The 17,497-nt window shown below is 49.0% G+C and overlaps 1 protein-coding gene across 2 annotated transcripts; it reads right to left on the bottom strand.

The window, feature by feature from the left end:
- Positions 1–1,396: 1,396 nt before the first annotated feature.
- GMCL1 (germ cell-less 1, spermatogenesis associated) lies at positions 1,397–17,254 on the bottom strand. Of its 2 annotated transcripts, none has more exons than XM_064400269.1 (14): positions 16,958–17,254; positions 16,581–16,704; positions 13,823–13,919; positions 12,867–12,964; positions 12,257–12,369; positions 11,727–11,792; positions 11,475–11,559; positions 11,206–11,296; positions 10,824–10,964; positions 7,898–7,967; positions 4,702–4,777; positions 3,886–4,031; positions 3,652–3,739; positions 1,397–2,638 (listed from the first exon to the last, which is right to left on the bottom strand). In XM_064400269.1, exons 1-14 carry the CDS (start codon positions 17,131–17,133, stop codon positions 2,510–2,512), a joined length of 1,500 nt encoding a protein of 499 aa, XP_064256339.1. In that variant the 5' UTR covers positions 17,134–17,254; the 3' UTR covers positions 1,397–2,509. The 2 variants fall into 2 exon arrangements, with proteins under 2 accessions (XP_064256339.1, XP_064256340.1); XM_064400270.1 differs by lacking the exon at positions 16,958–17,254 and adding an exon at positions 14,413–14,557.
- Between the last annotated feature and the right edge of the window lie 243 nt (positions 17,255–17,497).

Raw genomic sequence — 17,497 nt, 5'->3', positions numbered from 1 at the left:
TGGAATGTTCTCTGGCCATGCAGGGAGCAGAGTCTCTGCCCTTCCCTCCCTGGCAAATCTCTCTTTCCTTGATACTTTGGACAGGATTTTATGGGGCTGTTAAAATATATGTAGATCTATATGAACACAATCAGCAAATTACTGAGACTTGCAAGCAGAATTTGCCTCTTCCCTTCCTGGAGTCCAAGGCTGGCAGGGAGAAGCTCGTGCTCAGTGGCCCCAGGGTATCAGTGGGGCACAGATCTCTGGCCTGGCAGCAGCTCAGGTGCAGTTTGACCCGAGATAACTCCCTGCCTGCTCTCCCTTATCAGGCAATCCAAACCCATCTGGCTGTCAGAGAGATAAGGGGGTGAAAGGTCCAAGTGCATGGCAGAGGTGCAAAACTGGCAAAATGCAGCGTGCAGGGCTGGGAGGTACAAGGTAACAACAAAGCCTCACCCCAGGCCCCTCCAGACAAGGAAAATGCTTTGGGCTGATCATTTGCTTGCTCTGGCACAAAAATGGGCACTGAAGGCAAAAAGAGGCAATTCCTGTTCTCAAGGAAAATTTTTTTCTCTTGTGACATCCCTGACCAGTGTGAGATCTTTCTGGCCTGAAGCAAAGAAAATGCATCTCAGAGTGGGCAGGGGAGTGCTAAAGCCAAAGACTGTGTGGCTGCTGGCAGAAACCAGTGCTGTAGATTCACCTGATGTTGTTCTCTCGTGTTTACAATATTTATTTTTAGCAATTGACTGCAATGATATTATATATAGGCCTCCTTATTTTTGTACTTTTCATACCGTTCTCCTGAGTGTGGTGTTGTACTGCTCAGCTCCCCTCGGCCACCACTGCTGCTCCTCAGTGACAATAAACCAGAGAAAAACAACCACCAGCCACTGCTGGGCTCAGTGTCGTGTGTCTCTGCCCCTGTGCCCCCCAGCAATCCCAAATCCCTGATGCTGGCCCTGGGAAGGGGCTGTCCCCTGGCACTGGCAGTGCCACACAGCCAGCAGGGCACTGGGACAGCCAGGGATCAAGGGAAGGGGTTGTTGCCTGGAAAATAAAAACCAAGATGAGTTTCCTGCTCCACGTCCTGGGTGGGTGTGGGGGGAGCCCTGGGGGTCAGGCCCTGCACAGCTCAGACTTTGAGGTGCTGCAAAAAATCCACCTGGATTTGAGGTAGCTGCTCCCTCTGCCATTAACCAGCTGCCCCTGCTGCTTTCCACAGGATCAATCTTAACTCCTAATTAAAACCAGAGTTAAGTATCTAAATACAGTTAATTCTGTAAGTAAATTGGATGCTGAACAGCTGAAAATGCTGCTGCTCTCTGCTGTGACACAACAAGAGCACAGTGAGGTGCTGAATCCACAGCACAAAAAGCTGCTCCCAGCAGGAAAGGACACACATGGACAAATATTCCACTTGAAATCATTTACTGACACGTTGCCACGTTTTTCTATCTCGCCCAACACATTTTTTACCCTTGTTATAAAGTACAAATGGTTTTATATTTTTCTGACATTAAAAAAATAGGCTAATGAGGGAAAAATTCCCAGTTTGAATCAAAAAATCCTGCTGTAAGAATTGAAAATTGTAAGAGACAAACATAAAACCCAACAAAGACTGAAGAGAGTGTACCATGACACGACTCATCCATCACAGCAAGTGGAGAGGAATCTCTTGTTCCCAGCTCTGCCTTTGGATCCTGTGACCTTGCTGAACTGATGTGAAGTTGGTGTTACACATACAACTCAAAAGGCACTGGAAAGTCACAAGTTCCTGAGCTAACATGGGATGTATTCCCAAGGTAACAGCTAAAAGAAGCCACAGAAAATGTTTAAAAACTGGTATTTGGTTTGTGTGAGTAGAGTCAGCACTCAGCAGAACTCCAGCTGAGAGCTGCTGCTGACAGCAGCAAGTACTGGTGAGGACATTGGAGTACTTGCTGTACATGGAAAAATAATTCATTGATGAATATCCTCATTAGTAAATTAACCTGCTAAAAGACAGAGAATTATTGGCTGCAGCGTTAGAACAAGACCAAGAAGGAAATGTGTGTGTGTGAGATGCAAAAAAAGCTTAAACCCATCAGGTGGGAAAGGCTGTGCAGTTAAATAACCAAAGCTGAGATGCCACATTTACAGAGATTGTTTGGCCCTAAGACAAAAGGACCAGAAAAAAAGCAAAATATGGATCTGTTATTTACAGATCAGTTATTTAAAAACCCAACAAATAATACAACCAAAACCCACACTAACAAAACCCACACAACCTACAATGTGTGCTCAGGTCATTTCCTAAGCTGTCATCCACACAAATTCTCTATTTCCAATTTGGCTCAGTTTTCACCCAGAAAAGCCCAAGTGTAACAACACTTCTCAAACACGGAATGGCTGCTGCCTGACGATGCAGAACAGAAATAAAATTTTAAAAAAATTAAAAAGGACGACTGGTTTTGGCCTGCTTAATGTCTGAGCTGCATAGGAGAGCACTAAGGCCAGGGCTGCTGCCACAGCCCCCAGGGAGCTCTCAGGCTTCCAGATGTTCCAGCTGTGCCTCGCTGTCTGCCCTCTTCTCTGGGGATGTGTAGAGGAAGTTGCAGCAGATGTAGAGGGGGAAGGTCAGGAGTCTGCTGTCCAAATTCATCACGATCTGCTCCTGGAGCACACAGGACATTCGTGTGGGGAGGGGGAGCAGAAGCCACAGCACTCACTCACTTTACATCAGGATGGAAAAATAAAGCAAAGGCAGCTCCCCTTCACCTCAGGTTTGTAACACTGGCACATCCTCAGGGTGCCCACAGCTCCCAGCCCTCTGCAGCACAGGGAACAGCCACAGGAAATGCTGGAGCCAATTTCCCCCCCAACATGCTGAGGGGAAAGGGACCATTTTCAGATGTGGGAGATTTCACCAACCAGGCATTCCACAAGAGAAAGCAAACTTCAGTTCGTGGGTAGGAATTTTTTGGTTCCACTCTAGGAACTGGTTTTGGGGAAGCAAAATTGAAACTTCAACCTCGTGAGGATGCAAAATAAGTGAAACTTCAAAACTGAAACTTCACCCTCCAGTAAGGATGGCACTGACAAGGGAATGTTTTCTATGTTCTCACCACCTTTGTATCACTGCTGGCTGGCATTTGAGAAACTTGATTAACAAGTCCCATACATGCCTCAGTAAATCCTGCTGTCAGCAATGGGTGGAAAAGGGCACTTGCTCTAAGAAAACTCCACTCCTCTCTGGAGCTTTCTTCATTTAATAGAGTAATAAATCTAACCCTTAAACAACATGCAGACATTCTTTTAACTCCTCAGTTTATGAGAGTCTTCACATTCTGAATTTGCCTCTAAATGAGGAGTCTGATGGCCAGATTATACAGAGGGTGATGCTGAAGAGCAGCTGAACATGGCACTGGCAGCAGACAGCAGCACCACAGGCACTCATTTCACTAATATGGGAACTAATTCCATATTATCAACACTCATGAAACCCACACTACCCTCCTCTAGATCCACTTCACAAATTAGCTTAATTACCCACTGCCTCTAACAGGAATGCCTGAGATTCCACATAAGCACCGACAACAGGAACAGCAACTCCCCTTCAAAAGCACTGGTGACTTCTCAGCATTTTTTTCATGCCTTGAAGTGCAGCACCCAAGCCCACAGACACACCTGGTCCTTCTCCAGGGTGAGGATCTGGTACCCCGTTGTCCTGCTGCAAATCACCTTCCCGCTGCAGTCGAACGAGGCCAGCCGCAACCTGGGGGTGAGCACGGGCCGCTTCAGCCTCCCCAGTTCCAGCACGAGGAGCTCCTCCCCAGGAGGACAGGGTGACACTTTTGACAAAACCAGCAGGGCTGGCAGCAGGGAGGGAGGGAGGGAGGGAGGGAGGGAGGCTGGGTGCACCTGAAGGCGATGCTGCGGCGCGGCTGCAGGCTGACGGAGCCGCTGCTCGGCTGGTTCAGCGTGTTGCGCTTGAAGATGATGTAGCGGTTGGTGTAGGTCACCAGCAGGTCCAGACCAAAGTTGAAGCCAGTCCAGCGCCAGCAGTACTGCAGGACAGAGGGGACACGCACAGGGGACACACACAGAGGGGGCACACAGCCTGAGGATGGGCTGTGACACGCAGCGGGAGGGCCACGACAGCTCCGCGGGGTCTGAGCTGCGCTGGGGGGTTCAGGGAACTCCCTGGGGACAACTGGACACTGCAGGGGGCTGTGTGACAGCAGCTGAGTGTCAGCTGCCTCCCAGACAGGCAGAACACACGGCACAGCAATGGGTATCAAATACTCAGCACTGGGTAATGGGGCTGATCTGTGAGGCCCCAGAGAACGCCTTGGGTTGTGTGACTGCAACGGGAAAAATTCATGGTCTTGGTTCATTTCACAAGACCTGTTACCTAAAGACACCGAGGGGCCCTGGCTCTGAATGTTACACTTTTTATCTACAGAACTTCCTTCTCCAGCTAATCCAGTGATCAGAGCTGTATCTAACTGCCTGGACCAACAGCTTTCCCAGTCTCACAGCACAAGAACACAATGAAACACCAGCTCCTTGCTCCTTACAGAGACATGGCTTCCATCTCTCTGGGGAGCAAAAAAATGGTATCTTTCTCCATGTTATCTTTTGGATGCAGTTTGACAATGAGGACCTACAAGATTTGGAAATGCCTGACTTGCCTCAGCCATGCCAGCCCTGCAGCTTGCCACGTGCCACACTTACATCACCATCCTTGGCCAGTTTGCGACCACACCTCATGCTGTTTCCTTCCAGTTCCTCCTTATTGATTTCTTGAGGGCTGAAAAAAACCACAAACCAGCATGTTTAAGGAGACTTCAACAGCTCTGTGTGATACCTTAATGTGGGGAAGATGAATGGACTGGAGTAAACTTGTCTGACCACACAATGATGAAATACCCTGAGCTGGAAGGGACTCACAACTGACCCTCTTTGAGCAGAGGCATGACTGGATGAGCTCCCAGAGCCTCTTCCATCCCAAACTGTCCCATAAACATCCACCTGCACTACAAAGCTGCAATATAAACCAGGCTGTGACACCTCAGTTAGGCAGGACTTCTACAAAAGAACTTTTCCAGATAATAAAATAATAGCTATTGCAATGAACTACATTCTCCCAGCCTTGTAAAAACCCAAATGTTTTTTAAACACAGCAGGCTGACTTAGACACAACCAGAGACAAGTGCTGGGGCACAGCTGCAGGGCTCTGCACAACAGCAGTGCTATGAAGCAGCAGCCACGAGACACTGGGAGAGGTTTCTCAAGGGGCTGGTTATGCAACTTGACTGAAAAAAAAGCCACTTCCCCTCAGTGCTCACAAAAAAAGCCACTTCCCCTCAGTGCTCAAGGAGTGCCAGGGCCTCTCAGAGCTCCTGAGACCCAGACCCTGGGCTGTGCCACCCCACAGCAAGGTCAGCTCCTCTCAGCCAGCACGTAGAACAGCTTGCAGAGGCAGCACGGGTGAGATCAGCCCTGACTTTCCACAGCAGTGTTACTCACTTTGCTTCACACTCCATGACAGCATGAACCCAACACCCACTGCAGGGAAGTGTCCAAGTTACACCAGGCTGAGGGCTGGCAGTGAACTTGATTAATCCCAGGGACATCAATGCCCACAGGTTCAACTGCAAAGCCACAAGGGCCAGCAGTGCCCTCCAAGCCAGAAGAGATGCAGCCTCTGTTCTCCTCCTGCTGCTCCCACTCCACAGCAACTCACAGCTAAATCTTTTATAAACTCAGCCCTCTTGTTTCTGTAAAAACCAATCCTGGGAGGTGAAGTGTTCAAAGAACAGGTTATGCATACAACTCATCACACTTCAACAAATTCACCCAGGAACCTCCCGTGTGCTTTTCCACATCTTCCAGCTGAACTGGTTCTGTGGCTGACCTAAATGCAGTAATGGTGATAAAGGATTTATTTCTGTTTAATTAGTGACAAATTTCACAAACATTAGTCCATAATGCTCAGACTGACATTAACATTCCCCTCTCCATCCCTCGAGCAGCCTCAGACAATGCAGAACTTCAGCTTGAACCACTTCCACCAGCTGCCACACAGTGAACAGTGGAGTCATTCTGCTTCCTTCTCACACACTGCCAAAGAGACTGCTAAGAGCAGAAGTGATTCCAGCCCCAGACTTGAAAGATGTGTCTGGCTTCTGCCACGAAACACATGTTTAATTAAAAAAAAAAGTGATCCACTTTAACACAAGTAAACCCCGAGCAGCTACAGTTCAAAGCCACAAACTCCACTGCTAACACTAAAAAATTCTCCAATTCTGAACAGTGAATAAGATGTTTAACCCTTTTAAATGCAAACTCAAAGCAGAAGGGAAGCACTTTCTTCTCCTCTCTATAAAGCCACCATGACAAACCACATCACACATTTTCCAGCAGTGCCATTTCCATGCTGGCAGTGCTAGAAGCAGGTGCAATTATACCCTGCACCAGGTGGGATATGGAAATAGAGCCTTACTTCAGCTCAGAGGAGTCAGATTCACGTCTTGCTCTGATTCCTAAGTCTGCCTCCTCACCCCTGAGGGAAAACATGTGTTTGGTGCTGACACAGGCAGTAGGTGTGAGAGGAAGAGCAGCAGGGCTGGATAAACCATGGGCTTATAAAACCTGAATTCTTTTCCTGCAGCTACACGTTGGCCAAAAGGCCAAAACATTTGCACTAACACAAAGGAACAGCTGCATGTGTGCCCTTCTGAGGCTGAGACCTTTGCTTTTCACTGTCTTAAAAGAAATAATCAACCCATACTGCAAAAAAGAAAACTAGACAAGGAAGAAAAATGTGGAAAAATACTCTGCCCATTCCAAGCGCTGTTGAAATCCTCAGCTGTAGCTGAATGTTAAAACTGCTCTTTTCCAAGCTGGATGACCCCCATCATCCTCACTGCAGCTCTGTGGGAACTCCCTTTTCCAGAAGAATGTGCATCCAGTGGCTGAGAATTCAAATGCTCCCACTGCACTGAACTACCAAAACACATCAAAATTAGCAAATACTGCATCTTATCTCAGAATTGTGGGGACTCACTTCCCTATGAAGCCTGTTTCCCATGAGCCAGGAGGTGACACTGCTCTCAGCCACAGCCACAGCAGATTGCAAAAGCCTTCCCAGGAGAGCAGATCAGAAACAGGTCACAGCCACCCAAAATTCACCTGCAGGAACTGCATGTGAGAGCCTCAATTCTGCACCTTAGCCCCACCACTTCCTAAAGGTCTGCTGCCTGTGAGAACAATGTTCTGAAGATCTTGGCTATGCTTCAGCCCAGAGTTTGGAGCTTTTTTGAAGCTCCTGTTACAACCCAACACGTCTCTGTGCACAGTGTCACCCGCTGGGTGACAGGACAAAGGAGCAAGTCAGCCTGCTGCCTTTGGGGAGGTAACAGGCATTCTGCAGCTGCCTGACTTGGCATTTTTTCACCTCAAAGCACGCCAGGAGCCAGCAGAGAAGACAAAGGCAGGATCAACTCCCCCAGCTACATTTTGCCATAGTTTTGGTGTTAAATCCAGGACCTGGCTCACTGCAGCAGGGCCAAGAGCAAGCAGAAGGAAGAGGAACAGTTTGACCAAAGCATCCTTGAAATGAAGGCTCAGAAATCACCCTTCCACAGCCTCAACACAGATTTCCAGGTGAAGTGCTAGTGACCACATGTAGAAAAATACAGAACTCGTGTTCCCCACCCAGGATTTCCCTCTGGTCCCACCAGACCAGTTTTCCAGAGTTCTGCTGGCTGAGGGATGGGAGACCAGGCAGCCCAGGGGAACTGAGAGCTCCACAGAGATAATGCTTCCCCCCTCCTTTTAATGTCAACTCCAAAATAATTCACGTCAGAATTTCTATGAGAGGAAGGTTTCTAATTGAAGAGAGAAATAAAGCCTGTAATATACCTACCCAATATCATTGTCTTGTTCTGCTCTGAGCATGGCAAACCACTGCTGTTTGTAAACAGAGGACAGCCATTCTAAAATTAAAAAAAAAAAAGCTTGGTGTTGTCTTTGGAGCTGGGAATGAGGATGGTCATATACATTCTAAATAGAGAAATAAAATGACACAGAAATAATGAAGTTACACTTATGAACTGGACTATGCAACCCACCCCTGCTACTCCCTGTGTCCTGCAGCTCCCAGCCCCAAGCACAGGGGAAGGATAAACATCCACAGCTAACAGGCACTCCAGACTATGTTCACCTCCTCAAACACCCACTGCTGCCACAAGTGATGCAACTCCACATGTTTTCTCAGCACACACAGCTCTGCTCAGCCTAGGAGCTTCTTAACAAGCTCTGGGGAGAAGGTTCTGAATGCCCAGGGGAGTTCTACGTAAGTCAAAGAAGGAGAAAACACAATCAAGGGATAAAAGGAAACAGTGACTTAGCACAAATATGGTAAAACAAACAGAAGTTGTACCCTGCTAAGAATAAACATAAATCATGTCTTCCTTGGAAAACACACAAAGATTTTATTGGCTGTGTTAATTTAATGTTGCAACCAAGAGATAAAACAGAACAAAACTCAGTGGTTTGTCAGGCAGTTACACAAAAGGGATCCCAAAATCACAGGGTGTAAGAAGTTCTTAGTCAAGATAACAAATGGGGCAAGGGGGCAAGGTCAGAAATGAGAACCACCTCTGGGAAATGGGCTGGGTGAGAGAACAGGGAGAGCCAATGTGACCAAAAACAATCCAGGAAGCTGGTGAATGTGACAGAAGGGAGCAGAGGCCAGATCATGGATGGCAAACTGAAAACCAGCCTTTGTCCCACTGACTCTAGAGTGAAAGTACAGGCTGTGATAGGAGCAAACTGGGCATCAACCAAAGTACAACTGAAAATAAAAAATGAATTAAGGAAACCTACACAGGCAAGGAACAGAGAATGGATGTGCTAGAAGGGAAGGAAGAAATATCAGGAGGGAGAGCATCTTCTCTATTTGTGCATCTATTCCTATCTCACATTTCAGCTGAATGTTGATCTATGAAGAGGGAAAGCACAGCTGAGGAAATGTTCAGAAGCCACCAATAAAACAGAACAACAAACACTGTGCTGACACAGACACATTATGTATTCCTGTCCCTTGCACCTTTTCTGCACAAAGATCAGACTGCTGTGAACTCCTAACACAGAATTTCAGTTCTCCCCTCCAGGACCTAAACACACAGAGTATAAAAATAAATAAATAAACAATCACAGCACTGCTTTCAACTACTTGTTGTGATTTGCTTCTCTACCTCCCTGAGAACAATTTCATCTGGAATAATCTTCCAGCAGAACACAAACCACCCAGCAAAGGCCCTGTCTGAGCCTCTCAGGTACAGAGCATCCCCTCAAACACTGAATGCTGGCAGCCAACAGCCTGCTCCAAAGTGCAGCCCAGGATTTATCTCAACCTCCTTGTAAATGAAGAGCAAAAGTTCTGATCTTAACACAGCTCGTGGCTGCACCCTGGCACCAAGAGATTACAGGGGCAGGCAAGTACCAAACTACAGCACTCCCAGCACAAAGATCCTCCTGCAGAACAAAGATCCTCCTGCATGCAGTACGTGCCCTGTGTCCCCTGTCCCTGCACCACAGTGCCACCCAGCTGCCTGTGTCTCTTTTCCCTGTCACCACAGTGCCACCCAGCTGCCCTGTGTCCCCTTTCCCTGCCTCCCTGTGTCCCCTTTCTCTGCACCACAGTGCCACCCAGCTGTCCTGTGTCCCCTCTCCCTGTCACCACATGCCCTGTGTCCCCTCTCCCTGCCACCCAAGTGCCACCTAGCTGCCTGTGTCCCCTCTCCCTGTCACCACAGTGCCACCCAGCTGTCCTGTGCCTCTTTTCCCTGTCACCACAGTGCCACCCAGCTGTCCTGTGTCCCCTCTCCCTGTCACCACAGTGCCACCCAGCTGTCCTGTGCCTCTTTTCCCTGTCACCACAGTGCCACCCAGCTGTCCTGTGTCCCTTCTCCCTGTCACCACAGTGCCACCCAGCTGTCCTGTGTCCCCTCTCCCTGTCACCACAGTGCCACCCAGCCAGCACGGTGCTCCTCGTGGCTCAGGGACTGCCTCCCTGCAGAGCCACCACCTGTGAGCTGTGCCCAAATGTCACTCTTTTCCAATGAGCACAAGGAGATCAGCCTCAAAGATGCAATAATCTCAGAACAATTCCTCCTCTGCCAGACATGGGTGAAGGCTTCAGGGTTTGAGACCAGACACAACATTTACCCACCAAAGAGCACTCTGAAAAGGCTGCCCATCACACTGCAAGTGCTAACAGCAGACAGGAGGAGAAGGAAATCAAGTGTAGCTCCAGAAAACTTTTAGTTTGCATCCTATTGACATGCTGATAAAGCCACTTCACAGGGATACAAATCCACTGTTCTCCTGTGTCACCATTAAGGATTTAAATAGTCATTCACCCAATGTTATTTTTTATAATGACTTTGCCTATAGCCTGTACCAGTGTCACTCTGAAGTGAGATGGATTATAGTTACTTCATACCCTATCCTGGATAGCTGTGCCAGAGCTGGACAACCCTTTCCATGACAGAATGAATTTTCCCAATATCCAACCTGAACCTCCCCTGAGACCATTTCTTTTTGTCCTGTCCCTGTTCCCTGGGAGCACAGCCTGACCTCCCTGGCTGCCCCCTCCTGTCAGGAGCTGTAGAGAGTGAGAAGGTTCCCCCTGAACCTCCTTCACCACACTCAAGCTCCAGGCCCTTCCCAGCTCTGTCCCTCCTGGAACACGCCCAGCTCCTCCCTGTCTCTCCCGGGGTGGAGAAACTGAAGGCAGGAGTGGATGTGAGTGCTCAGCTGTGCCCAGCACTCCCTCCCTCACTCACCTGAGGGCAGCAGGGCATCCCTCTCCACGATCCTGGCCGAGGCCAGGTCACTGATGATGTACTGCAGCCTCAGGTGTGCAAACACGGGCACGAAGGCGCTGCCCTGCGCCGACTCCAGGAAGGCAGCGTCGCCCCCAGACTCTGCAACACAGCACCCACACTGTGGTTTGCCTCCCTAAAGCTTTCCCAGACCCTGTTTATACTGCAGTTTTTACTTATTGGTTAGAAAAAGCTGTATGGGTGTTTAATGGCTTTTATTTTCTTTTTATTTATTTTTTAATTTTATTTTTATTAGGGTTATTTCCAAAATGGCTTTTGCCATTAAAATTGAGAAATGACTCGTGTTCAAACCCCAAAGCAAGGGCTGGCCAGCTCCTCCTACCTCTCCTGCGCTCAGCAAACCAGGCATCAGCTTCACTCAACACCTGCTTGAAAGACCCATTCCAAGAAGGCACGAGCTGAAGGAACATCCACTGGGCAAAACAAATAAATTCTAGTGAGTCAGCTGAAGTCTCACATAAGAAATCTGCATGCCAACAGGAGACATTTCCACTAATTAGTGCACTAATTTCTATAGAAGTTCTGCTGCTCCATTAAATACTTCCAGTCAATCCCACAAAGGTTCCACTGCACTGAGCCCCAGGCCAGTACCTTTTTGAGAGCAGTGTACACATCCATCTCCACCTGCAGCACAAACAGGTTGGAGGAGCTGATCAGCTGCTTCATGAGGTTTATGCTGGAAAAAAATCAATTGCAGCAGGTCAGTGAGACAGAAAAGATAAAAAGGAGAAGGGGAGGTAGGGAACAAGTAACCAGCAAAAGCCCAAAAAGTGATCTGCAGTGGGCTCCAGACTTGGGCAGGGACTGTCCTTCCTCCCTGCAAGGGAAGTGCAGCCCCAGTACCTGAGTTCCTTGAAGAGTCCAACACTCTGGTGAGTCATCAGATTGTTCAAGAGCCACTCAAGGCACCTGCATGGAAAGCAAGGAGTTAGGACCTCTGCTTGTTTCTTCTCTGTGTCAACATTCCTGCAACAGCTGCTCCCTCAGCAAATTTGCAGACAACACTAAGCTGGGTGGGATTGTGGATCTGCTGCAGGGCAGAAGGGTTCTGCAGAAAGATCTGGACAGACTCAATCCATTCAGATTAGGTACTTGATTTATTTTTTAGCCTGTTTGGGTGGTCAGGCATTGGAACAGTCACACCTCCACCCTGGAGGTGGGAATCTGGCTCTGGATTATGTGGTTTAGTGGTTTCAGTGGTAGTGCTGGGTGCATGGTTGGACTGGATGATCTTACAGGTCTCTTCCAACCTTGATGTTCTAAGGCTCTATTCTAAAGACATTAAAGCAATTAACCTGGTCATTTTGTAAGTACTGTGTAAATTCACAGTTAATTGCCAATGTCCAAAGCAGCTTGCAGACAGCAATTCTTACTTTTTCTTCACGGAGTCCAGCCCATATGTCCCTGCAGAATTATAATAACCACACACAGTTTGGGCAGTGATGGTTTCCTTCATCGTTTCACCACATTGCTGGATTAAGCCATCCTGCAGGGAGGAAAAAACACACAGACATTCTGAGTGTTCACTTCCCAACAGGAAATGTCAGACACTGTGCTGTTCATACAGATTTTCATGCCTGAGCCATCCCCCAAGTCCCACAGGCTGCAGTGACTGGTGCTACACTGTTCAAACCATTTAAATCATCATTCCTCAGAAACACAGATGTTCCTTAAGAATATTTCCTGTGAATGAAAAGAGTTCTGAATGCCTCCAGGGTACAGCAAGCAAGCTCCAAAACCTACTTAATCTACTTTTAGATATCACTCACAAATCACTTAATCTCACACCTCAATCTTAGTCACAATATTTTTCAATAAACCCACTGCTTTATGTTTGGCTTTTTCCCCAGCTAGCTTGAAAAGCTGATTCATTCTGATTCATTCCTCTGGGTGAAAAAGGCCACGTGGGTGAGGATACCCTGAGCTGCTGCGTTTCTTTCAGGTAAAGCCAGAAGGATTGGCATTGTGGCATTTCTGACTTACCAGCTGCAGCATGCAGGCTGCTGCCAGCAGGGCCACCACGCGGCTGGGGTTGATCAGCACATCGTCTCTGTAGAGAGAGCCAAAAGCCACCTGCAGGGCTGCAGAGGGAACAGGAGTCAGAGAGAGACTGCAGAGAGCACGGGGCATGAGGAGTCCTCAAACACAGCCAGAAACTGCACAGAGCTCAGGGCATGAGGAATCCTTAAACTCTGCACAGAGCACAGGGCATGGGGAGTCCTTAAACACAGCCAGACACTGCACTGAGCATGGGGCATGAGGAGTCCTCAAACACTGCACTGAGCATGGGGCATGAGGAGTCCTCAAACACAACCAGAAACTGCATAGAGCTTGGGGCATGAGGAATCCTTAAACACAGCCAGACACTGCACAGAGCATGGGGCATGAGGAATCCTTAAACACTGCACTGAGCATGGGGCATGAGGAGTCCTCAAACACTGCACAGAGCTCGGGGCATGAGGAGTCCTCAAACACAACCAGACACTGCACAGAGCATGGGGCATGAGGAGTCCCCAAACACTGCACAGAGCACAGGGCATGAGGAGTCCTCAAACACAACCAGAAACTGCACAGAGCACAGGGCATGAGGAATCCTTAAACACAACCAGACACTGCACTGAGCATGGGGCATGAGGAATCCTTAAACACTGCACAGAGCTCGGGGCATGAGGAGTCCTCAAACACAACTAAAGCTCCTCACTGCACACCTTCTCTAAAGTCTCAGTGCTGGCTCCTCATCTAAAGCAACTGACCACACAGAAAACACAACATGGGGTAACCAATCCATTACATTAAATTCTATAATTTAAACAAACTCTTCAGCACCCCTGAGAGCTGAAAAACTGCACAAAGAGAAGCTGGACCTCATGAGCCTTCTCTGAACATCACCAGGTTTAACTTAACCCCTCCCTCCCTTGAAATAAAAGGCTCCCACTTACCTTCTACATCAATATTTTGGTCAGGAATCTCCAGCTCTATGACATTCATGCTGGATTCTTTCCAAGAGCCACTGAACATACTGGAAAAGTAGCCTGACTGTATGAAGGAAGAGAGAAAAAGAACTCAGCTAAGAGATTGCATCCCACTTAGAACTGCCAAAAGCAGCACGTGGAACCAAACACAGTTAATATTTACCTTTATGCAGAACAAAATATATTAAGGGAGCTTTCACAAGCTAAAACATTCTGACAGACTCGAGGGGCTGACTGTAGCTGCTGTTTCTGACACTCAAAATGCCTACAGGAAAGTTTGGGCTATGTGTGTGTAACCAGAGTAAGGAAAGAGTTTGAAAAAGGCCAGAAAAGCTACACAAGCTCTTTTTCCCACAAACCACGTCACCAGTGGGGACAGAATTAGTGCAAAAACTAGGTGCTTAATGTTACTAGCAAACAACAAATCCTGCAGGCATTAGGGAATGCCAGTTAGGGGTGGGAAAAAAAAAAAAGGCATGCAAGACATACAAATTACTGTACAAGGCTGTAGCCTCATACCAAGGACACAGACACACACACCATTTACGGCAATATACCTTTTATTATTAAGTGAAAAGCACATAAAACTAGAATTTGAGGTTTCCATCCAAAGGAAGGGAAAGATAATGCTCTACTAGGGTTCCTGATTTTCCTTCCCAGCAGCAGATGTGCCCATTATGAGATGCTATCAATGAAGTTTACCTGAGAGATCAAAAAAATAAAGTCTATTTGTACAGCACCGCATCCCCTGACCTCTTCCCTCAGCATATCAGCTCAGGGCAGCAAAATAACAAACCCCAGTTTTGATTTCATTTGATCAGGTCAGTATTTCTGTACCCCTGGCATATCCCTAACTCTGATGTTCCTACCAAACCCAGGGCCTCACTCATCTTTGTCTTCCTCACGAGGCTGCCTCAGCTTTGCCACAGAGATCACCTCCCCAGTTCCATAGGGATTTATCATTTTTGGAACAGCATCATGAGAAAGAAATGCCCCACTTCTCAGAGCTGCTGTGACCAGCACCTGACTGTCCTTCCTGGACCTTGAGGTTCCATGTCCTCCATGGAACTTGTGCCTGGGGAGAGCAGGGGAGCAGAAACAGCCAGGCTGAGTCTGCTTTGGGGCACTAAGAGTCATTCATCAACGGCATTAAGAGTCATTTACATGGAGTTATTCCTAACCTCCAACACCACTTTACCTACAGTAACACAAGTGCAATGCAGGAACAGAACCTGCCTGAGGAGAATGGTCATCTCCCTCCAAGGCTCATGTCCCAAAACCACTGCTGCTACAAGGCCTCTACAGACAACATCACAACTTTCAAACCCTCTAAAGAGCTGCACCCACAGAAGGGATTGCACACCCAAGTTCAGTCAGCAATCCATGCTAAGGCCTCAGGAACAGCATCACCAATATCAGATGCAGCAAACACAGAGCCACAGAGACAGAAAACACCAGCAGTGCTGTGCCCAGCCTGCACCAGCCAGGCTGCCTGTCCCCCTCCCTGGGTGCACAGTGGCAGTGGGAGATGTGCCTGCCAGCTCTGCTCCTGTCACACACCCCACGGCCCCTCAGGGTCACTGCTCTGCCTTTTTATGCTCCTTAAAGGTTCTCACACTCCAAAAATAAAAGTTTTTTTCTGACATGAAAGCAATGGAACACTCCCCTCGCTGGGACCACACAAGTAATTGCTGAAGCTGCTCTGGAATTTGGGCACTGACACAGCAACAGCCACAAAAAAACCCCAGAATTGGCTCTTCCTGTCACTTGTTGCACCAGAGAAAGTGCAGCCACGTGTGGAGCATCCCCCAGTGCCCCCGTGTCACACCCCTGCCCTGCTCCCCTGCAGCTGACACACAAGGGCCCTCCTGTCCAGGTACAGCACCTGAGGGCTTCACACCAACCCTGCTGAGTCCAGACCCCCTGAAAGGCACAGGCACAAGAGAATTTGGTGTTTCAGGGCACAGCCAGGGCTCCTCCCACAGCAGGAGTGACACAGCACAGACAGCGGAGCCACCAGCACCTCTGCACCCCCACAACACAGACACACAGACTCCACCTCAACACAAGCCCAGCAGGAAATGGTTGTGGAAACAGCATCCTTTTTGGGCTGTGCACCAGGGTTTATTCCTTTTCAGAGCTCCTGAGGAAACCCTCCTCCTGCAGCAGGAGGGATGCTGCAAGGATCCTTTTGTGAAGGCAGGTAACAATCACCTGACACCTGCAGAGAGCCAGCAGCAGCAATTTCCCTGCAGGTCCCTGCACAGTGTCCAGGGGACAGTAAAACTGAGCTGGGGCACCACAAATCCCTCCTGGAATCCCTCCTATGTCCAGCAAGAACATTCACATCACAGGAGTCTCTCAGCCACTTGTTCAGCAAACAAGAACATGTTCTCAGGACATGAAAGACAACTGTCAGGACTGTTTTCACAGATGATGCGCCAAGATTAGGAATAAAATAAATTAAACAAAATAATTAAGCAGTATGAGAAGCAAAAACTTTTTCAAATATGATCCTACAGCTCTGCTTCCCAACAGGAACTCTTGTTGCTAACAGGAGCTGGTTAAATGTTAACATCTACAAAAACAGTTAAAGTCCTAAATATAAAGTGGAAGAACAAAAAAAAAAAAAAAAAAAGAAGATCTCCAGTCATACTTCACAGTTCTCAGACATCCTTTCATTAAAAACACAGTTCCTACTGGGAGTTAGAAAGGAGCCACTTACCTGACACAAATAAATCTTGTGCAAGTTCCACTCCTCTCCCAGAGCGCAAATTTTGATATCACTGTTCTCCCCATTCAAAAACAGCGTCTGATAAATATACTTCGACGTGCTTTTCAACTTTTTCCTAGTGAAAACAAAACAACAGTGAGACACACACCCCTTGAGATCCTCCGTTACAGCATCAACAGTCGGTCCCGAGCGCTCGGGGCTTGGCCCGGCCCGGCCCGGCCCGGCCCGGCAGCCGTGTCCCCCCGACCGGCACCGCTGCCCCCGGAGCCCCATGAGGCTCAGCCCGGCTCCTCACGGCGGGCACCGAGGGGAGGCCGGGCCGGGCCCTGCCTCCCCCGGCCCCCCTCAGCCCGGCCCGCCGCTCAGACCTGCGGCCGCGGAGGTGCAGGAGCCGCTCCTCCCGCTCGGCCTCGCCGTCGCTGTCGCTGTCCCCGGCTCCCTCGGCCCCGCCGCGCTTCCTCTTGCCGCCCCTGCCCGCGGCCGCCGCCTCGCCCCGCGGGAGCCCGGCCTTGCGCCGCAGCACGCGGCTGCCCAGCGAGCCCATGGCCGCTCCAGCGCCTCATGGGGCCGCAGCGGAGCGGGGCCGGAGCGGCAGCGGCGCCTCAGCCCCGGCCGGCGGCGGCCGCGGCCCCCGCAGCTCCGCAGCTCCGCGGCCCCCGCAGCTCCACGGCCCCGCGGCTCCGCGCCTGCGCGGGCGGGCCCGGCCGGGCGCTGCTCCTGCGCCGCGAGCGCTGCGGCCTCGCTGGGATTCGTGTTCATGGTTTAAATTGACTGCTGGGTTGCTTTTCTTAACCATAATTTTCCTAAGCATCACCTATATATATGTGTGTGCGTGTGTATATATATGTATATATGTGTGTATGTGTGTATATGTGTATATATATGTGTGTGTATATATATCTATATAC

The sequence above is a fragment of the Passer domesticus genome, chromosome 28 (genome assembly GCF_036417665.1).
Source record: "Passer domesticus isolate bPasDom1 chromosome 28, bPasDom1.hap1, whole genome shotgun sequence".
Classification (NCBI taxonomy): Eukaryota; Metazoa; Chordata; class Aves; order Passeriformes; family Passeridae; genus Passer; species Passer domesticus.
Note: the sequence above shows the minus strand (reverse complement) of the source record. Positions and strands in the feature narration are given on the sequence as shown.